A 25,047-nucleotide genomic window follows, 5' to 3' on the forward strand; every position below is an offset into this window, starting at 1 on the left:
AGCTGCAGATCATTTAAATAAACTAAGAATGTGCCACGGGTAACTTGAGTGATGTAGAATGGCACTGGGGGCCACTTAAGTGCTCTAAAACTACATCACATGTCACTCAAGGGATCTCTAAATTTGTCACGGATCGCTTAAGTGTTCTGGAACTGCGTCCCGGGTCACTAAAGTGATCTGAAAATGTGCCGCTTAGTACAATTTTTACAAAATTAGGTTTGAGGAGGGCAGGCCGCATCAGATAACCCCAGTGCCATATTTGGCCCATGGGTCTATGCGATTTATCATTATATGGCTTAGAGGGTGGGTCGCAATGAATTTATTAAAGATAAATTTTGAGTTCATAGCCTTCAAATAACATTGAAATTAACAGAAACTGATTATAATAACATATAAAGGAATTTTCTTCCGAAATTTAAATTACAAAAATATTTTTTTGCATAAAAAAATAAATTTTTTATCGTGGGGGAGGGCACGAGCCCCCCTATGCTCCCGTGTACCTCTCTGATCCCACCAATATGCATTAGGATTCAGAGGGGCAGAGCTGATGATGAAATTTTGCTGACAAGGGGGGTCAAAAATGGCTAAAAATTTGCTTATGTAATACTTGAACGGCCCCTAGGTGTCTGAGAGAACGTACCCATGCAAGATGGATCATCACAATCAGAAAAGTAGCTGGAGTCAACTGGATGGGTAAAGCATCCGACAGAGTTAAATGGAAAAATTTAGAGACCTTCATCTAGCAGTGGACTGAAAATGGCTGATGATATGAGAGGTTCTGCACACGACATAAGGACATTCCATCCAACAGGCATTCTTAAGAATCACTCTAAATAAGGGGAGAATATAAGCAAAGCAACACTTTGTTTAAATTTATTCAACATGACTATCTGAAATGAGCACACAGTGATACCCACAACCTTGAATTGCATGTATGTGCACTGCATTTATTAAATTATTAAAATTTTACCATTACTTCCTGACCTGATACATTTCATTACAACTGCTTATCTAATAACAAAATGAATAAAAATTTTTTATTCTATCCACACGTGGAAATCTCTTAAGAAATATTTTTTTCAAACCTTTGGTACAATGACCTACCAACATAATGTTTTGTGGAATGATGGAGGTTGTTCTAATGAATGTAGACTATGTTTGAAGAAAAAATGATTTTTAAAGTATTGAGAGTATCTCCCATAGCTCTATAGTTGAGTGTGACCATCTGTAGAAACTACGGACAATCCGTAGCCAGCTGGCAAATCTGTACAGATATGCACATACTTCATCATCGTTTGAGCTTACCTTACATTTTATGTTCCTTCACTAAAGATATGTCAGAATTTTGCATTATGTGTTACAAATGAATTTACACATTATACAGTCGAATTTGGTTAATTTTAAGTCTGAAGTGACTGAAAAAAGTTTGAATTATCCAATTAATATATATATTATGTCCATAAAATGACAAATTCCAACGTACTAATCAGCATTCACAATGGATAGTTATCAATTATTTAAATTTTATCATAAGTTACAAACTGTTTCACAAATTTTAATAATTTAAACAGTTGACGCTTGTTATAACCACCCTTTGTTATAGCGACTGTTGCGTTACAACGACCAGTATGGTAAGTCACAAATGTTTTCACAGAACGACTATCATATATATTTCACTTTCGATACAATGACCCTCGCAATAAAACGTTTGTTTTTGACAGGGTGAAGGGGGTTATTATATTGAGCAGCAACTATAATTACAATAATTGATCTCAACTGCTACATTACTATTGGTTCTGGAATCAGCGTCACTAGAATTCCTTAACCATGTTCAAAACCTGATTTATGGACACAGTTCATGATCATCCGTAATGAAACTGCCCAAATTTTGCTAACCATTCTTATGCTATCAAAGAAACATACTTTCATTACATATTGCAATCTGAACTTCTGATTCTTTCTGTACTCTTAATGATGACAAAAAGATTCAGATTTGGTTGTTACACCTTGATCTCACGGGGGAAGATATAAATATGAATTGACATCATCATCATGTCCCCCCCTCAGCCATTCAATTCTATCTCTGCCTATGCTTGATCTATAGTTTGAAAAAAGAATGATCAAACTAAGTTGCACACAGTCTCAATGCATTCCAGATGGGCAATAAATTGTAACAAAAAGAAAAAAGTAGAGAAAAACAGAATTTTAAAACTTTTATTAGTCTTTAAAAATTTGTTGTTTAACAACTTGATCGAGAAAAGTCTGGCTTCTTGTAGAGTTTTCCCAAACTAAATTTGCTCATACAAAAATCATTTTTTCCCTCCAACTTCGAATTACTCAAAAAATTCTAAAAAAGTTCAAATTGAACAAGAAATTTTAACATTAAATTAGATAGAAAACTTAAGTGGACTTCAAAAACCAAATTTTACTGTATTTGCACAATTCAATACACATGATATTATGCATGGGTTTTCTGTGAATTATTTTAGTCCTAATGACCGAAATAAAAAAAATGTAACATTCCTGATGAAATTATCATTGACACGCAAAAATTACTCACCTTTACGCACTCTACATGAAGTCTTCGTACTGCATAATCAGAAAATTTTATTTTACTAATGACACAGACATTGAACACTTTATTGATAGGCTTTGGACCAGAATCATCCCAGTATTGGGCACATTTAACCTGAGTAATAGAAAAAGTTAGGAAAATAATTCAGCTAAATGAATTTTTAATGAACTAGATTAAGAAATTAAGTTTATATTTCAGAAAAAAGGTTCAATATGAAAAAAATTTCAACTTACGATGCATATCATATTATAAATTTATCCAGTTCAGAACACAAACTATAATTGTACAAATACATGCTTTAAAAATTTAGTTCTTCTAATTCACACAAAAGTGAAAGAAAAGTATAAATCTTTGAATGTAATCAGTTAAAACCTGGCCAATTACACTGGATAACGAAATCGCGCCAACATGAAAATATACAATTTCGAATGGTTTTGATCTGCTGAACATGACGACCTAGGATATCTTACAAAAATCTCAATGTTCATCTAATCTTGCTTAGGCCCCAGGGTTCGTTGGCTACCGGAAATCGACCGAGACAACCGCTGGTGATCCAGTTCGGGCCAGTTATTTGCTTAGTCTGACGGTCGGGGGGGGGGGTCTCCTGGCTGTCAGACAAGAACGGGGCCAGAGGTCGGGCTGTCGACGTCCCATATAAATTCCGGTTTACATCTATGTCAGAGAAATCCCAACAGCTCGTCTAGTTACCTTCTCTTTCCCTCTGGGGGGTTCCCGTGGCTCGTCGGTGGGAACCGTGTCGAGTCGCTGTCAAACTCAAATAGAGAATTAATTGTGCAATATATTAGTACAATATAAATTAATGTAAATATTCTGCAAGGTGTTATATGAATATGCAATAAATTTTACCTCCACGCCATCGGTGGGTTCTAGGACCACCTCACGGTCTCTAATGTCATGAGCTTATACAATGTGCAATAGGCCTAAAAGGTGTGGATCCTGGCCAGATCTCCAATTTGTTATATTTAGTTGCCAGATTCTGTGTTATATTTTTACAATATTTCCTTTAACGATCAATTCGATCATTTTTCTGCACACGAGGGCTAATTAGACCGGGACCTACAATTTATTGCCGATTCCGAAAGGCAGGCTTGTTTTTTATACTCATCGAGAGGTTGGTGTGCTAACCCCTCGATGGGGGGACTCACTGCGGTAGCAATTTTTTGCTGCGGTCAAGTTGCCGTTTTTTGTTGTACCCCCGTGTCAGGAAAGTTTTCTGACAAGGACGAACCGGGTATCGAACTCGCGACACCTCTAAACATCCTTTGGTACTTCAGGCGAGCATCTTATCGACCGGGCTACCGCGCCCTTTCCTTTAACTCTCATGAAGTTATGTAAATTAGACGCAAGCTCAATACCGCACCTTTGATCTTGTGATTGGTTCTGTCATGAATCATTGTGGGAATGCTTCTGTATAAAGACCAGATAGAGAGATGTGCACGACCACTACTTCTTCTGACTAATTTCCTGTCTTCATTACTAAGGCGTCGTGCCCTGTTGAGGTGTGAGCCAGATCCTCTCTCAGCTGTAGCAATGTGTTAAATTTAGGAAGGTGCGCCTTTGACACCTCACCAGTCTCATCGCTTGATCTCATGTGATAATCAAATGTAGTTGTGATCCCATCGCCTACGGATTGATTAGTGGCCAGATCGGCTATCCCTGGATGTCCACCTCCAGTTTACTATGCAATGGCTGACCTATAGTCTCAACAGATATTTCAAGACACAAACCCATCAAAACCTGGTATCAGGGTTTCTTCTACCGTGGTGTATAGATGACCATTGACTGACTGAGACATCTTGGAGTGTCTTATGGACAATGTGAACTAATACATGAATACCTGGACATAGCGGTGAGAGCGTTCAATTTTATTGTCTCATTGTAATGTTTGAGAGAAAAGGCTAACTGAGAAGATAACTTGTAAAAATGTTGTACTAATTATTAATAGTTAATAAAATAAATGTTTATAGTTTAACTAAAGTCTTGTTCCATTCATTATTGTCATCCATTCAATGATCACTGGGGTTAAATTAATAAAGAACAGGGAAATGCAAGATATATAAATGTTGCATATCAAAATGTTGTATTGGCTCATTTTTTAGCTATTTCATGTAAAATATGAAAAGTGCTATACAAGTGGTATCTGTGGACAACAGTAAAAGTGTGACTGACATGAAAATCCACAATTCCAAATGGTTTTGACCCGATGAGCATAACTATCACTATGAAAAAGCTTTATCAGCCTTTGTATCGGAGACATTGCCATGTTAGAAATGAATAAACAGTGTGAATGAATGAATAGTGTAGTAATATATTTGTGCAGGGTTCGTAGTCCTTGAAAAAAAATATATTTTTGAAGTCTTTAGAAGTACTTGAAAAATCGGTGCAGTTCTTGAAAAAAATAAAACTATTTCCAAGTGCTTGAAATTTTTTTTTTGCGTAATTGATTCTTTTAATTCTCGTCTTTCCCCCATCCACTTCAACTATGTTCTACTAATACAAAAATGAACAAAGCAACAGCGTTGAGTTGCAGGACGTATGTTCCCTTAAAGTGTTGCCTAAAATCTGGCAGTAAAACACTGCGCTTGCACGATAGTTGACAATGCTATGTTGTTCACATTTGTTCCTTTCTTTACTCCTTTGTTGGCTGGCCATTCTAGTTTTTTCTTTTCGATACGTGCTGTCTGAATTTAATAGATGATTTTCAATTCCTTATTAGGGCCATTTTTCTTTTGTTTCTCTTTTATTTTCATGGTTACGTTGTTTCCATTGAGCTTTCATTTTTTTTGTCTCATCTAAAGCAGAAGCGTTTCGAAAAATGTAGGCTCTTCTTTTATAACCTTGGATATGAGTGGAAAGTGCGTATTTAGTCATTTGTGGCTGAGTGATCCTGACTACCAGACTTCAAAGTAAACCTGATAAACATGCTGCTGAAGGTACAATGTGTCAAAGTCATTAACATTGCTTCCACAGGTGAATCCGCTTGACTCAATCCACATGAGCAAAGCTGCGGGTAACAGCTAGTTGTCAATAAAATAAGAGCAATGAGTTCGATGTTCAAACTAAAATCTATTATTGATAATTGATAAATAATCTGCTAGCAAAGAAATGTTGCAAAGAAATCTATTACCACTGAAAAATTAACACATCAATGTTATAAAACTAAAACAAATTTACAGTAGGACCCTAATTATTTAAGCCTCCATTATCCACACACACAAGTTGTTTTATCCCAGGAACTTCTCATAAATTCATTTTAAAAAAGGGGTGCAGAAAATTAATATATAAAAAGACTTTCATAAAAAACTTGTTCACAGAATGCTGCAATGTGTATATACAGGGTGTTTCATAAATAGAGGTATAAACTTTAAGGGGAGGTAGGGAACATAGAAAGGATTGTGAATTGAATAGGATCCCATGACCGGAAACATCATCGCATGTCTCTAGATGGCACTATTCATAGCAGCACTGGAGGGGAAATGTGAGATTTTTCCTCATTCGACCAGTAGTTGCGGTAGGAGAAGCATGCAACAGTACACAAACAGGGAGTTCGCAAAAAAAATGAGGAAAAATCACATATTTCCCCTCAAGCACTGTCTTAGCGACATAAAATATATTTCAGGTCATGGGTTCCTATGCAATTCCCAATCCTTTTGATGTTCTCTACCTTCCCTTAAAGTTTGTACCTTTATTTATGAGACACCCTGTAGAGACTAGGTAGTGTTTTCCAAAATAGGTAATATAGTCCTTTGAGGGGAGAGCAATGGAAACAGATCAGCGTAACCCCTAAAGCAGAATGCGCTGAAATCTGCGACGTACGTCGCAGAATAATTACCGCTAATGCAGAACAATTTGGAAGAATTTTAAGAAAAAGTGCAAAAAACACTATTACATGTATGGGGATTTTTACCGCAGAACATTTCCAGTCAGCCGAGGGCTCGTCGCAGAACAGTACTAAACATTCTGCTTTGGGGAGCGTAACTATACAAGCCACAGATGCAACATGGGATCTTATAGGCTGGCTTGTATGGGGATGGGCAAGTGAAAAAGATTTTTTTTTCCTGAGAAAATTACGTTTGGAACACTGGAATAGAGCGATATCTGTAACTTGTGTTGCTTGTGAGCACCACAGTACTACTTGAAGCATTTTGGGAAATGCCTCAAGTTCATGAAAAAATTCACATGTTCAAAAAAAAATTCACAAAAAAAACCTTTTTAAAATCGATTAATAAAAAGTTCCATTCCTCTCCCCCACAGGCAGGTTCTGCATTGCCCCCGAACAGAATATAATTCCATGTCAGTCTTTCCATGCAGAATAAAGAAGGAAATCACATCTACATATACTGTTCATAAAACATAAGTGTTTCCTTTCATGAATGCTATCAGTGATTGATAATCTTGGGTATTGAACTCTTAAAAGCTTTATATTTAGTTTTATATAGCTTAAAGTTTCATATTTTCTTTCTGAAGACATATTTAATTGGAGGAAACAATTTAAAAACTTCAAAATGCAAAGCTGCTGACAAGAAAACTTGTGTTTACCGCACAACTGTTAATGGAATACAATAATGATTATACAGGAATTTCTGCAACCAAGATCATGGCCCTGATAAATGATTGCCGATAAACAGTGACGTCGGAGCCGGGGGTGCTGTGGGTGCTCGAGCACCCACGGTGTTTTGTGGCACAGGCCTGAGCGGTCCCAGAATTGATTGAGAAATCCTAATTTCCAATATAAAGCTCAAGATGAGCACCCAGGGGTTCGAAACACTTCCGACGACCCTGCCGATAAACGCTATGTAAACAAAGTCCCATCTTTGCCAGTTGCTTAAATGCGGTCACCAATACTTTTTTTACGGCTGCTCGATGGAAATGACTATGGCTGTCCTCTATGGGTATTTTCCCTAATGACGACGGCAGTCATTGACGTCACGACAACGTGAAAGCTGGCGTAAAATCTAATTTTCTGCCAAAATTTGAAGAAATTTTAACAAATCCAGAGAGCGGGGAGGGGGGAGGAGGAAGGAAAGGATGAAAAATCCGGAGTCTCCCGCCTAAGTCTGGAGAGTTGGCAGGTCTGAACCCCCATAAGAAGAAATCGCACACTGTGAGGTCTGGCGATCTTGGACACAAGTGATGTTTAACTGAAATGTCAGATCCTGTACGGCCGATCCATCGTATAGGAATGTGATTGTTCGCATAGAGAAAACTATACATCACGTCGGCAAAAAACCCGAAAACTTTGAAATTGAATTCTAATTTTGCGAGTATGTTTGCATCCAATGCTTCCGTGGCTGCTGTAATGCGTATCTTCAGTTTGGCTAATGTAGCTAGAAGGGGAGCCACATAAGCATAGTCTTATAAATCCCCACAAGAAGAAATCACACACTGTGAGGTCCGGCGATCTAGGATGCCAGTGATGCTTAACTGAATCGTCAGGTCCTGTATGGCAGATTTATATACAATACAAATACAAATACAACGCCACAACAGGCAAATTGCCCAACGAGGTGGCTGACTTAAGAACGCGGAACCCCCAACGAATCGGTACATGCGGGAATATGCGTGTACGTGTAGTGAAACCTGGCGTGAAGTTTTTTTTTTGTTTCTATGTAATGCTTGTTATGTGTAGTGCTGTCATCTGCCCCCAGTTTTACTAACTATGAGTGAAGTGTTATGGTTGAATGATTTACCGTTGTAGGACTGTTGCTCTCTGTGGCGAGACTTTTTAATGGGGAGATCGGCTCGCATTTGCGCCTTGAAGTTGGAAACCACAGAAAACCAACTTCAGCCGACCACCACTGTGGGGTTCGAACCCGGATCCTCGCATCACGAGTCCGGCACTATAACCACTCGACCACCACAGCGGCTTAAAAATTTGCCCCCCCAGCGTCAATGATGGAGCCGACTGATCTAATGTATATGAATTGCCATCATCATCACACCCTTTCAGCTTTCATTGTCATGCCCACCCCCCTCCAGTCTTTCATGTCTATATACAAATACAACGCCACAACAGGCAAATAATATTCGACCTGGTCGCAACGGGCTCCCCCGTTGCAGCCATACCGACATCGAGCTTAGTACGGACGCCTGATCGACAGAGGACCACTGGGTTAAGAAACTCCAACCTCAAGCCATCCGCCAGCTCCGGCTCCCAAAGTAACTGGGTTACACGAACACGCCACGATTCGCAGCCATCATTTAGGAATGAAATCATTCAAAAATTCTCGAACATCCAAGCTCCAGTCTGGTGGTGCCCCATCCTGCTGGAAAATGAAGTCATCCTAATCGGTTTCTAACAGTGGGAAAAGCCAATCTTGACAAATACTGAAGTGGTGCAACTGCCTGAAACTTGAGATTTCCTTCTTTCTACCTATACATTATTCAATCAAAATGGATTAAAAGCTGAATAGTTATGATTGTTTTAAATCGGATGGTTCTTTTTGAAACAAACTGTATTTCAAAGTTATATAAGAAAATTAATTTCCCAAATGTTTCAAAACTATAAACACCTCACAGTACTTCATATAAACTTATACTACAGTGAAAATTCCATGGGTGGCCACCTCTATTCTGTGGCCAACTTTTCGTCGCAGGCAGGTTTTCCCAGAATGGATAACAGGCTCCATAGACATAATACAGAAACCACCCCTATTCCACAGTCACCTCCGTATGTAATTGGTAGCCAACCTGTCTGTGGTCACTTCCTTATAGATAAAAGTTGACAGAAAAGTTTTCTCAAATGCATTAAGAACTGATAGTTCACTTTGTATAGGCTTTTGTATAAGCTTATAAAAGATCATAAATACCTTTTAAAATCAATCAGATTTTCTATTCATGTGTGACAGTATCAGGGTGGAAACATTTGTGAATAGGATGACAAAGGCTAATGCTATATGGTTGCTCTTAGTTAATAAGAAAGCTTAAAAATTTTCTCCAGGGGCGACAGAGTAAATGAGACAAATAACCTACGATCTTAATCGAATAGGTAAAGAATTTGGAAGTTTTGGCTAGGTAAAAACTTTCTTCATTATTTAGCAGGCAGAGATTCAGTAGAGCAACAGCAAGGGAGTAAAAAAATGTGAGGAACACGTACAATTTGCTATAAGGAAAGAACAGATCTCTGATAATACAGATTAAGGAATTGATCAGATAATCTGGTATTTCAAGTTCTGTACAAAATACAGTGAGAGGGATTATCGTTATATCAAGAGGCATCAGTATCACACACCATCAAATTTATGCTACTGTTGGCATCTTTTCTAAATTAGTATTGTTAGTACCACCAAAAAAAATGTGCTTTTATATATATATTACATATAAGTATTTATTTGCCACAAAAACTTTTGATTAGTGGATAAACAAATTTCAGTTAGATGTTTATTGCCTCTGTAAAGAGGTTTATTGCAATATACTTTGCTGTATCACACAAAAAATAGTGATGGCGAACACTATGGTGATGAAGTGGTGCCAAATACCAATATTATTAGAGATATCCTAGGAAGAACTAAAATATGTGACAAGTTTAAAAAGATATTGAAGGATATTTTGAGCAAAGTAAAAAAAAGGGATATCATAGCATTTCAAAAAATCTCCAAAAATAATATTATTATAGAGGAGTTAATAGCAGTGAAAGTTAATGTTACATTGAGAGACGTTTAAGATTAGATTAATTAGATTATTAGATTAATTAGGTAATTCCAAACAAGATTTGAAAAAATATCATTATAAAGGGATTTATCAATATATCAAGTATTGTTGTACTGGGGTTTCACTACATATGAATCTTTTTTTAGCATTTTAAATAAATTGCGCACAAGATTTTTTTGTGACATCAAAAGTCGTTATTTTGACATGGCCCCCTAAAATGCTTTTCTCCTCTCATACAACTTCTATTTAGCAGTCACCTCTGCAGGCAGCCATTTTTTTCATGGAATGTCAATCGACCGTTTCAGAGAAGTTTCACTGTATTTTCATTTGACCTCTTTATTACGTTGTAAATAACTTCAGTTTAACACATTTAATCTCAAAATTCTGTATCGTCCACATAATCTAAGTCTAGTCTACATTAACTCAGATAAATTGGACCCTAATGAAATTAACTTGAGCACACAATATACATTTACTGATAAATTACTCTATAGATTCCACCTGATCAATTTTTTGTTTTAAAAACCTTTGCTCTTTTAATAATATCTTAATTCATTTAAAGATGATTCTGATGATTATCTTCCGATTCATTAAAAAAATCATAGTTCCCAACCTTTTTTGTCCCATTGCCCCCTTCTTCAGAAATTTTTTCTCCCATTGCAATCTAACCATAGGGTCCTATGTTATACCTGTAGCTTCTACCGCCCCCTGGAAAATTCCATCACCCCCAAGGGAGCGTTAACGCCCACGTTGGGAATCACCGATTTAAATCCTAGGAGCGAGATTATCATAAAGGCATTGTGTTTTTATTCATTCTATTTCCAGTGGAAACATTTCAACTTTAATCACACAAGAAGAACCTCTCAGCATAATGCAAGCTAGGGCCCTGATTGTCCACAAATCTGATCTTTGCTATTAAGACAATTTAATCCCACATATTTCACACCTGAATAGTGTGCACGGTGCATGAATGTGTGCAGGTGTGTATACACAGGGTGTCTCATAAATAGAGGTATAAACTTTAAGGGGAGGTAGGGAACATAGAAAGGATTGTGAATTGAATAGGATCCCATGACCGGAAACATCATCGCATGTCTCTAGGTGGCACTATTCATAGCAGCACTGGAGGGGAAATGTGAGACCTGAATAGCGTGCACGGTGCATGAATGTGTGCAGGTGTTTTTGAATAAATTAATGTGTGTTTTTGTGTTCAGAGGTATGCGCAAGGGGGGAGGGCATATTTCCCCCCCCCAAGCTTACCAAAAATTACAAAAAAATTTAATATTTTGATGAAAAAAATTGAAATATCAAAAGAAAATGTCTTTTATATGCTACTGTATATATTAACCAATTTTGGTTAATTTAAATGCTTATTGAAGGGTGATAACTCAATATTTCCTTAGAATAAAATTTTTGTGCCTTTTGTGCAGTCCCCCAAGCCTTTTGTGCCCCTCCAAAGATCAATCCTGCATATGCCCGTTTGTCTTGAAAATCTAGTAATCTCTGTGGCAACACTTTCTTCAAAAGGATAGCTGTTCGACGTTGGAAAATGGAAGATAGTCCTATTCAGCGAAACTACCACCACACAGTCGCCAAAACCATTTTTTCAAATGTGAAACCACCACGATCGGCAACCATAGATGATAACCACAGGACAGCACTGCAGCTAGATGGTAAAACCACAGATATTTGGACTACAATTTCTGTAGATTGTGGTATCCTCCCCACCACCACACACACACACACACAATCTCAAAATTTTTTTAGCAAAACTTTACGTCCAATATAGTTGTATAGCATGACATGTTACACGTATTGGGATGTTGCAGTTGGAACATAGGGAATTACGAGGTAGATACGTTGGTTTTCAATGCAGGCAGGTAGCTGCAAAAGTATGATGACTTTGTGTATGGAGCTAGCAGAAGAGAAAACTCTCTCTTAAATTGAAAATTTTTGTACATATAATGTATAATCCTCATTCATAGACTTGGCCAGCCAACGCATAAGTGTATTGATGCTCTTGTAACATTACCATTAGGCCCCCGTGGAAATCGTCCTTATCCTAGTCATTTTAATAGATTTTAGTTTGTTTTACCTTTATGTCTCCGGGATCGATCATATGTCCGCCGATCGGACCCCATCTTATGTTTGGTTGCCAAATTCAATATTATAATTTTTACAATATATCCTTTTCTCTCATGAAATTATGTAAATTAGATGCAAGCTCAATACTGCACCTTCGATCTTGTGATTGGTTCTATCGTAAAGCATTATGGGAATGCTCCCATATAAAAACCAGATAGAGATGTGCTTCACTACGACTTACGCTCCAATTCTACTACTTCCGACTAACGTCGTCTTAATCACTGAGGCGTCATACCCTGTTGAGGTGTGAGCTAGATCGTCTCTCTGAAACAATGAGGTGAAATTGTAGAGGTGTGCCCTTGGCACCTCACCCGTCTCATCGCCAGACTTCATGTGAAAACCCAACGTCGTCGTGATCCCGTCGCCTGTGGATTGGTTAGTGGCCAGACCGGCTACCCGTGGACGTTTGCCTCCAGTTCTCTACACAGTGGCTGAGCTGTGATCTCAACGTGTGTTTGGAGACACCAAACCCGTCAGAAGCTGGTGTCTGGGAGTCTTCTGCTGTGAGGTAGACACCTGGGAGTGTCTATCTGACGATGCGAACTAATACGTGAAAACCTGGACATGGCGGTGAGACTGTTCAGTTTTATTGTTTTGTTATAATATTGAGAGAAAGGTTTAATTGTGATAATCGTTGATAAAGCGTTATATTAATCGTTAATATACAATTGAATAAATGCTTATAGTTTAATCAAAATCTTGTTTCTTTTATTGTTGCCATCCATTCAATGGTTACTGGGGTAAAAAATGTTAAAGAACCAGGAAATGCAAGGTAAACGTTGCACTCTGATGTGGTGTTGAAGGAGCGGTTAAAGGGTGAACTCAGTGCTTTCTTTCATTAGGTGTCTGGGACTCTAGACCCACCTGCTCCACCCCAGTTGCAACCATATTCTCATTTGCGAATTTGTTCAGGTAACTCTTGGACTGCCAGGTGAGGGTGGATATGGGATGAATTATTGGTTCAACATATTGTATTTCTAAAAACAGGTTTCAAGAAGAATGAGTAAAAATAAAATATTTTTTGGATTGAAACTTTGTGTCATTTTTTTTTGAATGAAAACAATATACAGTAGAACTTTCCATAACAGACACTCCCTGTTAGCAGACAGCTCCTGCTAACAGACACTTTTCTGAATAACGCTGACAGGCCTCAATATAATTTACATTAAATTACATTAATTGCCATTAAAATGGACACTCCTCATTAGCAGGCAAAATTTCAGGGACCATGGGTGCCTGTTATTGAGAGGTTCTACTGCATTGTTCACAGTAAAAAAAATCAATTAGAAATTTAAACATGGATGAGAATCAAAGCAAAAAACAAAAAAAAGAAAGAAAAACACCTGTCCATGTTCTTCTATTCCTGTCAACATGACTAGCACTGTAACTCTATGTTCCCATAACATCCTCCAGAAGTCAGTCACAGTATGATCTAGAGGTCCTTGAGCACAAATGAAAATCTTCCTTCCTTTATATCCCTAAAAAATTTAACAAACATTTAATAACAAAATATTCAATCAGTTTATGAATTTTTTGGTATTTAACATATTTTTATACAAAAATTGCCACGTTTGTAAGACAAATAAATTCAATTGGTCGGATGGTCGACGCGTTTCGGCTCTTCAATGGAGAGCCATCATCAGGACCTCGTGGTCAGAATTCACACAAATCAGTCGTGGAGGGGTGATGTTTACATCTGGTCGTCCGAAGAGTTCGCCTTTGTATTTGCTGTGTCCGAGTGGTCTTTGGATGCGAATTGGGGAGCCATCTGTTGCAAAGTGTTGAAAGTTTTGTCACGACTGAGGTCAATAAAGCCTGTCCAAGCTGACGAAATAGGTGGTGTGTTTCTTCCATCATTAACGAGGAAATTCTGGCATGTTCTGATGAAGCATTTGAAGTAGCTTGGGCTATTGCCCATGCTACTTCAAATGCTTCATAAAGCCCCGTCAATAAAGCCTGTCCAAGCTGACGAAATAGGTGGTGTGTTTCTTCCATCATTAACGAGGAAATTCAAAGCTACTTCGTCAGCTTGGACAGGCTTTATTGACGGGGCTTTATTGACAGGCTTTATTGACGGGCCAATAGCCCAAGCTACTTCAAATGCTTCATCAGAACATGCCAGAATTTCCTCGTTAATGATGGAAGAAACACACCACCTATTTCGTCAGCTTGGACAGGCTTTATTGACCTCAGTCGTGACAAAACTTTCAACACTTTGCAACAGATGGCTCCCCAATTCGCATCCAAAGACCACTCGGACACAGCAAATACAAAGGCGAACTCTTCGGACGACCAGATGTAAACATCACCCCTCCACGACTGATTTGTGTGAATTCTGACCACGAGGTCCTGATGATGGCTCTCCATTGAAGAGCCACCTATTTCGTCAGCTTCGACAGGCTTTATTGACGGGGCTTTATTGACAGGCTTTATTGACGGGCCAATAGCCCAAGCTACTTCAAATGCTTCATCAGAACATGCCAGAATTTCCTCGTTAATGATGGAAGAAACACACCACCTATTTCGTCAGCTTGGACAGGCTTTATTGACAGGCTTTATTGACGGGCCAATAGCCCAAGCTAAGTCAAATGCTTCATCAGAACATGCCAGAATTTCCTCGTTAATGATGGAAGAAACACACCACCTATTTCGTCAGCTTGGACAGGCTTTATTGACGGGGCTTTATTGACAGGCCTTATTGACGGGCCAATAGCCCAAGCTACTTCAAATGCTTCATCAGAACATGCCAGAATTTCCTCGTTAATGATGGAAGAAACACACCACCTATTTCGTCAGCTTGGACAGGCTTTATTGACGGGGCTTTATTGACAGGCCTTATTGACGGGCCAATAGCCCAAGCTACTTCAAATGCTTCATCAGAACATGCCAGAATTTCCTCGTTAATGATGGAAGAAACACACCACCTATTTCGTCAGCTTGGACAGGCTTTATTGACGGGGCTTTATGAAGCATTTGAAGTAGCTTGGGCAATAGCCCAAGCTACTTCAAATGCTTCATCAGAACATGCCAGAATTTCCTCGTTAATGATGGAAGAAACACACCACCTATTTCGTCAGCTTGGACAGGCTTTATTGACCTCAGTCGTGACAAAACTTTCAACACTTTGCAACAGATGGCTCCCCAATTCGCATCCAAAGACCACTCGGACACAGCAAATACAAAGGCGAACTCTTCGGACGACCAGATGTAAACATCACCTCTCCACGACTGATTTGTGTGAATAGCCTGCAGACTTTTGAATGTTGGGGTCTGGTTCATTCCTAGCATGCCAGGAAAAGTGAGGTTTAACAAGGATCACAGTATGCATTCAGCCAATTCAGTGGATTTTTATAATACAGATATAATAATGTAAGGGTGGGGAGAATATGGTATAGGCGTCCCTCGCTTTAAGCCAGGGTTTCCCTGAGGGGCGATGGAATGATCCGAGGGGACAGTACAAGCTATGGGTTTAGTATAGAATCTTATGGATTGGCTTGAGTTGGGGGCGATGAGATTTAAAAAGCATTGAAGAATGGGGCGATGGAACAAAAAGTTTGGGAAACTATGTATGCGATTATTCCACAAAATAGTCATGTAGAACAAAATCGTGCAGAGTGAGTTGATTTTAACATGGGAAAGATAGCAATAGGGGGTTGGTTTTCTTCAGAGGGATTAAATTAAAAAAATAACTGAACAGCAAAGAAACTTTTTAAATGAATTAATTATTCAAAAACTCATGAATAAATACAGTGAATTTAGTCAATATGAGAATGGATTAAATTAGTGCTTTATCTGTCATCACTATTTCTACTTGATTCTAGTGAGTGTGGATGTTTTCTTTCCTGAAGAGCCGGGTGTGATAGGCTGATATATAACTCTTTTTTAATGAAACTGTCCAATTTTTCTTCTCCTTATAAAAACTTGAGTAGAAAATTCCTCATATTTCTCCCAAATACAAAAATTCCACTTTCTGTGAAACTGCTTTTCTTGATTAAATTTCTCATGGCATTGTCAATGTGTTACCAAACATTGTTCATCATTGAGATGTGGGGAGTTGTATCTGAGAATTTCTCTTATATCTGTATCAGCTACATCAAATTCAACCTATTTCATTGTCAAACGTTTTAATTATGTTATACATATCTTCAATTGGCAAGCCCATTTCCAGAATTAAAGTTAAACTCCAAGCCAAATTTTGCAAGTTGAAATTCCTAAAATCAACTTTTAAAAATCGCTTAGAACCAAATTACTTAAAGCAAAACCGTTTATAGCTAGGGATAACTGTAATATTTTTGTAAAATTGTCTGGGACTACTTCTTAGTCAATATCCCCTGTGAAATGTGTGAGTGCACAGCAGTATATGGCAAAAATGCTTCTGCTCATGCAGAATCACCATAATCATCAATGGTGCATATAATATCATCCTTCAGAACTGTACAGAGAAACAGCAGCTTTAAACTGATAAAAGAATGAAAGAAAGTTGGTTATATACAGGCAATGGCCACATACCATAAAGGGTTACTTGGACATATTGGCATATGCAAAAAGGGGGGGGGGTGGGGTTCTAACCCTCCCCTTTTGAGTACGCCAATATGCCCAAGTAATCCTGTATCTGGTATGTGGCCATTCGCTGTACAAGCCGAGATTATATTATTTTGCAGGAAAAACTTAACTCCTGAGAAGAAAAATAAATTGAAACCCCCCCTTGAGAAAATTCTGCATACACCTATGCTTGGACATACAGACACATTGCGACGACATAGATGCGACGATGACCAAGGAAAAAAATTATGAAGATTATTTTGAATAAAATATTTTTAGAGTTTAATAAGAGTACCTACCAGATACCAAAAAAAAAAACAACATTTGGTTACTTTTCTCTGACTTTTTTTCGTTCTGCTAAATGAACTTCGCTGGACACATTTGTCACAGCAGTGTTTTTCAAACAGGCCAAATGTGTTATTGTGCTCATAAAAGATTAACACACTGTTACGTATCAATGGTAAAACTATGCAAGTTAATTAACTGTTTTTGGCAATATTTTTCTGATTATATCTAGGTATACACAAATAAAAATCATAAATTATTTTATGGGCATAAAACAATTCATCCCAGTTTTTCAAAAATACTTTGTTTCCAAATTTTTCCTATATAGTTGCACCACCATAGCTATCACTTCTTCTCAAGACCCAGAATTGAGAGAATTTGATTTGCACTCCTTTGCCTCTACAAAGCACCAAAAGTAGCATAAAACCCTCAGAAAGACTTAATTTATAGAAGGGGGAGGAATATGATATATTAACACTAGAACCGCAGAGTGGGTCAATTTGACTGAAATCAAGCACTTCGTTTCCATTTATCTCAAAAACTTACTGGCAGATGTTAAACAAATTCCGTGACTTTTCATGATATCATATGAATATTAATTCACGAAAATTTTATCTTCACATTTCGTGTTTCAGAGCTATAAGTACTTATACCTAGAACCACGGTTTGGGTCATTTTGACCCAACGTACTATTCTATAGAAAAAAAGGGGTGTAGAATTTTCTTGGAAGTGGTTACCCTTTCCAAATTTTTCTGTAAATGAAGATAGTGAAGGATAAAGGTCTTTCAAGGTCAAGGCCAATTTATTGTCAGAGCAGATTATCTTTTTTTCAATGGGGTAAGGGCACAATTAGAGCTAAATATTTTTTTTTCCTTTGTAAACTTGAATACCTGGAATTCTGACGGGACTCAATAACGATTTTGGGAGTGTAAAAGCTTAACTCTAGAAAAAACGTGTAGTTGAAATTTCTGTAGGCAAACGATGTCACAGAAAAAGAGTAAACTTCTGGCTTGCATCAAATATATTTTGCATGGATTTCGAAATCTTGGAAAGTATCAGCGTCCAACGAATCTCTCTCTTTCAGAGCACATGGTGATGCAACTAATCAAGCCATTTGAGAACAAAGGCAGGAGTGCCTCAACCGACACCTCTTTTCACTACACTGAAGCTGGCTTAAATGCTAAAAGCCAAGAAATACGAGCTAGTAGAGACGATGAGACGAAATCGAAGAGCAATATTATCTCACGCAATAAAGATAGTGAAACTACAGTTGTATGGAACAATGATGCCGCAATGACAATTTATCAAGGAAAGAATGATATAAGTTTTTCATTACTCAGCACGCTTCATCTGGCAGTTGATATTGGAAGTAGTTAGCCCCAAAAAGCTTCCTCACACACACACAGAAACTGTTTCACACTACAATTCAACAAAGTGTAACGATTGTAGTTGTAGCGATCAAATGCCCAGAAAATATTCGGTGAAGGTGGCATCATAGACGTTTTCTATAACATCCTGGATCTCACTATAAAAATATTCCTGTATTTTGTATAGAGCAGTACAGAAGGCCAGAACTATTTTTTGAAAGCAGTTCCTCTAAAATCTTATTGAAGAGCTGCGTTCATCATACGTGTTGCCCTTGCGCAAAAGGAAGCGTTCGTGCGCTCTTGATCATGTATCTGTTCAGGAGCGATCAAAATAATAATAATAGTAATAAATAAAAACAAACGAGTCTGATATGTCAGGTAACATAAAAATGTGGAAACAAAACTGTTAATTTTTGCATGGGGTGTGCAACTTCAACATGCAATGAATGTGCAAGAATATTGAAAAAAAAATTGCTCAACTGCTCATCATAAATTCCACTTATCAGTAAGAAATCAATACTTATTTGACAGAATCATATTACTGACTTTTTCATGCTCAATTTGACACACTTATTTTACATTTTTGTCATATTATGGGATTACTGAAAAATCTTTTTGGACTGAATAGAGTAAATAATGTATACTAAATCTCATTTTTACTGAATTACATAATTTTTTAGCTAATTTTGAAGCCCATTTTATATTCATAAACAATTATAATTTTCCATTATGAATACGCAATTAAACAACATTGAATAAGAGTAGGGAGAAAACCAGAAACCGAAAATAAATATCCTGTTTTCATTATGAAACACTGTTTTTTCAAAGTTTGGGTCTATTTGACCCAGTCCGCAGACCTAGGTATACCGAAAGTGCCGCGGTTCTAGTGTTAAGATAAAGTTGCAGATCAATATGAATTGTTTAGGTTTTTGTAAGCTTATTTAGTTTCCCGTGTGTGGCAATAGAAGTTGTAGTCAGTAAAATATTTGGCACCCAACAAATGCGCGTCTTGAGTGTTTGTCTTTACTAATGTCTTAACATAGTATATTCTCTAATTTGAAAATATACCACAATCTGATTTTTTTTCCAAAAAAAAAGATCTAAAGAAAAAAATTATTTCCATAGTATTGATCAGATGATATATAGAATGTGATTGTCAAAACTGTGCATACCTCTACAAAATTTGCATTTATATAATCGCTGCCTGAGATACTTTCAATCATAGGAAGTTGCACTCTAGTCTGGTCATCTAAAAACATAATAATTTAATATATGACTTAAATCATCAACCCTTTCTCTATAGAGACTCAACTTGTAGTAAAATTTATAAAGAAGTTATATTATAAATAAAACATTGGAAACATTCAAATACAAAATTTACACCAAATTAAACAAGGAAGTTTCAGCTTGAATTTGCCTATACCAGCGGTTCTCAACTGGTGCTCTGTGTGCACTCCCCAGGGGCTCCACGGCCGCTCGAGAAATATAAAAAACAATAAATTTGAGAAAAAAATACAAATATTTTAAACAATAAAAATAAATCAGTAACTGATGAATAAATAAAAAAATAGGCCTATGGGGCTCCGCCATTGAAATTATACACCAGAAAGGGCTCTGCAAGTCAAAAAAGCTTGAGAACCACTGGTCTATACCAAACTTTTAGTTTGCAAGTCATAATTTCATCAGAATGCTGGCAGTGTAAGGGATTGTTTTTTCAAGAGAATAATTCATACTTGGCATGGGGGGAAAGAAATGAATGTAAGAGAGGACTGGTGAAAGCAATTTAAACATACTGATTATAATTACAACCATTATATTTGAATGGATTGTGCAAAAATCTTTCTTTCAAACTTATCAATAGTTCATATTGCACTTAATTTCATGACCTATATCTTTTAAAATGATTGAATTTTTAAAAATTGTTTTGTAGGTCAGATAATCAGGTGGTTCCTGGATTCAGAACCACCTTTACCAGACGTGGGAACCAGCGCTAAAATAATTATGAGGCCCCTTCAGATGACAAAATCACATATTCCTTATACTTTTGAGATTTCCTGACTCACAAGCAAAGGGCCCCAAGGTGTCATCCTCAAAAACTTATGAAAAAATTATAGGCAGAGATAGAATTGGAAGTCTATGGGAGGGGCATGGTCATTATAGCTGGGAGGTGCACAATGATGATGACGTCACTTCATATATACAAATATACATTAGATCAGTCGACTCTGTCTTTGATGCTGGGGGGAGAGCAATGCCCCCATGCCCCGTATCTCCGCCCATGGAAAAAATTCAAATGCATTCATGTCAACCAGAAACACATAAAAACCAAAAAATTAGTGGCAGAGTGTAATTAATAAAGTCATGATAAATTAATAAAAAATGACAAAAGTTGGCTGCTCATCACCGCTCGTGTTCCTTGGTGAGATACATAAAAACATTCTTTTAACACTCTAGCTCTCCTCTTCTTCTCTTTTTTCATTTTCTTCTTTAGCTTTTCTCTTAAAGAAATTGTTTTTTCCCTTTCTCTTCAATGTGCTGTAAGTGATCATATGCTGTTTGAATGACGTCACTGAAGACACTAGGGATTTTTAATTTCATTCTTGGCCTGTGCAAGTATTCAAAATATTAATATTAAACATATTTTTTGATTAACCCATAATAATTTTGCCAAATAGTTTCTATATTTTTGTGCATATTATAATGAGTAGAATTAGTGGTAATTTTTCTGAAACTTTTTGAGGATGACACCTTTGGACGCTTTCCTTGGCAGAAGTTCATATATGGGATATAAAGACAGTGCACACTGATTTCTGACTCTGCAAGTCGGCACTGTTACAGATTGGTTAAAAAACTTGAAATTCAGGTTTCTAACTGATCAGCAAAGGTGTCAATTTGTAGAATCAAAAACTAGTATGCACTATGTTTGTATCCTTGGATGTTTGTTATTTGTTCATTGTCATGTGCTTTGGCATCAGCCTCGATTGTGAGCTTATCATAGGCGGTATTCCTTTTGATTCGGCCCAAATATATAGTCTGTCACAACATTCTTATTAATGGCGAGCAATACGTCAATTCAATCACAGACTCTTTCATACACTGGTGAAATAAATTAAGAGAATTTGCATATTTTATTGAATTTCATGAAAAGAACGGAACTGAATGTAAAACCACTACTTCTAGACAAAAATGCAAATCTTGTACTTCAAATATGTAAGCGTACACGTGTGTGTAGGTGGGCGGAGCCAGTAGAGAAACAGGCTTTATAAGCGTGCGTAAGTTAAGACGCATTTCGTTCGCTAGCACACCTCTGCGAATTTCTTGGTGTTATTTTGCAGCAATCGGTTAATTTCAAATTGTAACAGTAAAAATGAGTACCCACCAACGTTTAGATGATGGAATGATGTGGCGAATTGTGGGGAGGCTAGAAGCAGGCAAATCTCAAGTCCAGATTTGTAGTGAGTTCAATTTAACGCCCAGCGCCGTGTGTAACTTATGGAAACAGTTCCAGGATACCGGATCCATCGAGAGAAAGCCTGGGCAAGGTCGCCCAAGAGCGACGACGGCCAGAGAAGATCGCCATTTGTCCATTATAGTGAGGCGTAGCAGGAGTGCTACAGCTTCTCGTGACTTGTATGCAGCCACAGGAACCCGTGTATCAAGGGTGACTGTTTCCAAAAGACTTCATGAGAGAGGGTTGTTTGCAAGAAGACCTGCTGTTTGCGTCCCGCTCACTTCTACGGACAGAAGAATCCGTTTATCATGGTGCAGAGAGCATAGAGATTGGAATATCGATCAGTGAGTGACAGTTCTCTTCACTGATGAGTCCCGGTTCAGCCTAAGCACCGATTCTCGCCGTACGTTCATATGCAGAGAACCAGGGACCCGCTACCTACCCTCCAATGTCCGCGAAATCGACCATTATGGCGGAAGAGGTTTAATGGTCTGGGCAGGCATCATGTTGGATGGCCGCACACCTCTCAATGTCTTTGGAAGAGGCACTTTGACTGTGTGAGGTATAGGGATGAGGTCTTTGAGCCCTATGTTCGCCTTTTCAGGGGTGCAGTTGGCCCTGAGTTCATTTTAATGGACGATAACGTGAGGCCACATAGAGCTCTTCTGCTCGACGATTTTCTAGAGAGTGAGGATATTCGCCGGATGGATTGGCCAGCCAGATCTCCAGACTTTAACCCTATAGAGCATGTCTGGGATGCTCTGGGGAAGGCAATTGCAAGTCGCAACCCCCCTCCAGGAACCATCCAGGGAATGAAAACATCGTTGCTGAACGAGTGGGACCAATTGCCACAGGAAATGATAAATCACACTGCGAGACCTGTATACTGTATATCATCTGTAAGAGGGGACCATACCCCCTATTAACCCATTTTTTTGTTTATTCTGCAACTGCTTCCTACTCCAACAAGTGTTACGCACGATCATGCGTGTGTATTACAATTATTGAATGGTTATTTGTTTTGTATTGAATCAATGTATGTATATATCAAATTTCATTAAAATCGATACAGTAGTTCTAGAGATAATTGACCAAGTCTGCAAATTCTCTTAATTTCTTACACCAGTGTAGTGCGAGTTTGCCCTCTCTTGAACTCTTTCACATGTGTATATGAATTTATCATTTTGGTAAAGAAAGAACGATTTCAAAAAATAAATAAAAAAATTGTAAAATACCGCAAGAAATTCAGACCCAATTTAAAAAAAAAAGACATACATATATTAGAAGAAAAAATGATTTCCGTAATATTGAGAATATTTTCTGTAGTTGAGTGCGGTCGTCCATAGAGACTACAGATAATCTGTAGCAGTTGGCAACTATTATTGATGTATACTATCACAGTAAAAGCTATGAACTTTAAACTTTTGTCATTTATTGACCATTTTTCATCAAACCACTGTCATTTTCTGCTTACAAGGGCTGATTAGATCAGGACATACTGTTTATTGCGGAATCTAAATGGCAGCATCCCACATTGTCTTTTTCTTCATATGTATCTCGCAGAAGGGTTGGTGCCCTAACCCATTGGTGGGGGCGGGGCGCTTTCTGCAGTTATATTAATGTAAATTAATATGAGTAAGTGAGTACTTATCAACCTCGGCTATTACACCCCAGGATGATTGTCAATGCTCAGAAAATGAGCATTGAACAGACTGATGACTACTTCATTCTTTTGCAGAGAAATAAAATAGAGGTAGAGAGAGAGTGTTGCATGCAGATCATCTATGAAAAATTACCCAAAATCTATCAAAATTACTCAAATTTATCTCAAAAATTATATCAGACTAGTCAATATTCAAATAGAAGTAGTTTTCTCAATTACGATTTCCAAGAAATTTCATAAAAGAATTTTTTTTTTAATTGAATTTTGTTATTATATGTATTAAGATGATTATTAACAATATGAAAATGCAATAGAAAAATCATTGAACTTTTGTAAAGCTGCATTTAGCAAAAGGAGAGGTTTATTCTTAATTCAAACTATGCTTGCAGTAGTATGACTTTTTCACTTATATGACATTTCAGTGTAGTCTTCTGAAAGGAAATATAAAGGGGTATTTAGTTATCTCTATGGTACTATAAAACTTTCTTTAAGTCTAAAATTAAAAATAGAATTACATACAGAAGACTACTCTTGAATTAGACAATATAAAAAAACGATACAAAAGTGAGTAAACGTTTTAAAATACTATATTTCAGTATATTACAAACTTATGTTAATGAAATAAACACAGATAAGCATAATATAACATATCGCTTTATTTGGAACTCCAAAAAACTAAAATCATGTCAACCAGATGGTGTTCAACCAATAACCACTTTAAAATTTGCATGTCTCACATGAAATTTTGATATAGCAACAAATTCTACCTGGTGGACATACATTATATGGCAATCTTTTCCCAAATAAACCTGATGTTATATCATGTTTCACTGTGCTTATATCAATGTAATGTGTTTATTATTTACCAAAATAAAGCTTTTTAAAATGTTTCCCGACTTGACTTTTGAGTCAGCTTTTTATAAAATGATGACTTACATGCTTTGATATCAGGATATCTGTTTTTATTTTGATTTTCTGGTGCTTCTGAAGCATGAGTAGTACGGTCTTTAAAGCAGTCAGGTAAACTCTAAGAAAAATATAAAAACATAGTGAGCAACAATCTTGTTGACTATGTATTAAACATTAAGTAGAAAAAATAAACAACAAATTACTCACAGAAAATTCACTTTGAAATAACAAATCATTATCTTGATGCTTTTCCACAAATGCAGATGGAAGCTCTTCCGCACAAATGGGACCAAGTCGAGGGAGTTTCGACAGGGCACCTCCTACAAAAAAACAGAATTGCAAACAAGTTTTTAAGGAGAAAATTTCCAAGAGAAATTTATGCGCGGAGCAAATTATAAACTTTGCTTCCTTAAAAATTTGATTTTCATATTTTCCTAAA

At 37.2% G+C, this 25,047-nt stretch overlaps 1 protein-coding gene across 2 annotated transcripts in view; it reads right to left on the reverse strand.

Annotated features, from left to right (window-relative positions):
* The window catches only part of LOC149085435 (tyrosine-protein phosphatase 69D-like), a 227,832-nt gene that overhangs the window by 69,920 nt on the left and 132,865 nt on the right, over nt 1-25,047 (reverse strand). For both annotated transcript variants that reach the window (XM_089233438.1, XM_089233437.1), the window contains exons 15-19: nt 24,816-24,928; nt 24,636-24,726; nt 19,758-19,834; nt 13,735-13,869; nt 2,561-2,689 (exon numbers count right to left, since the gene is read on the reverse strand). In XM_089233438.1, coding sequence (XP_089089564.1) covers nt 2,561-2,689; nt 13,735-13,869; nt 19,758-19,834; nt 24,636-24,726; nt 24,816-24,928 — 545 coding nt within the window. The remainder of the gene's footprint in view (nt 1-2,560; nt 2,690-13,734; nt 13,870-19,757; nt 19,835-24,635; nt 24,727-24,815; nt 24,929-25,047) is intronic.

This window comes from Pholcus phalangioides, unplaced genomic scaffold, assembly GCF_987345545.1.
Source record: "Pholcus phalangioides strain wild (caught in Gottingen) unplaced genomic scaffold, Ppha-v1.0 ptg000007l_1, whole genome shotgun sequence".
NCBI lineage: Eukaryota > Metazoa > Arthropoda > Arachnida > Araneae > Pholcidae > Pholcus > Pholcus phalangioides.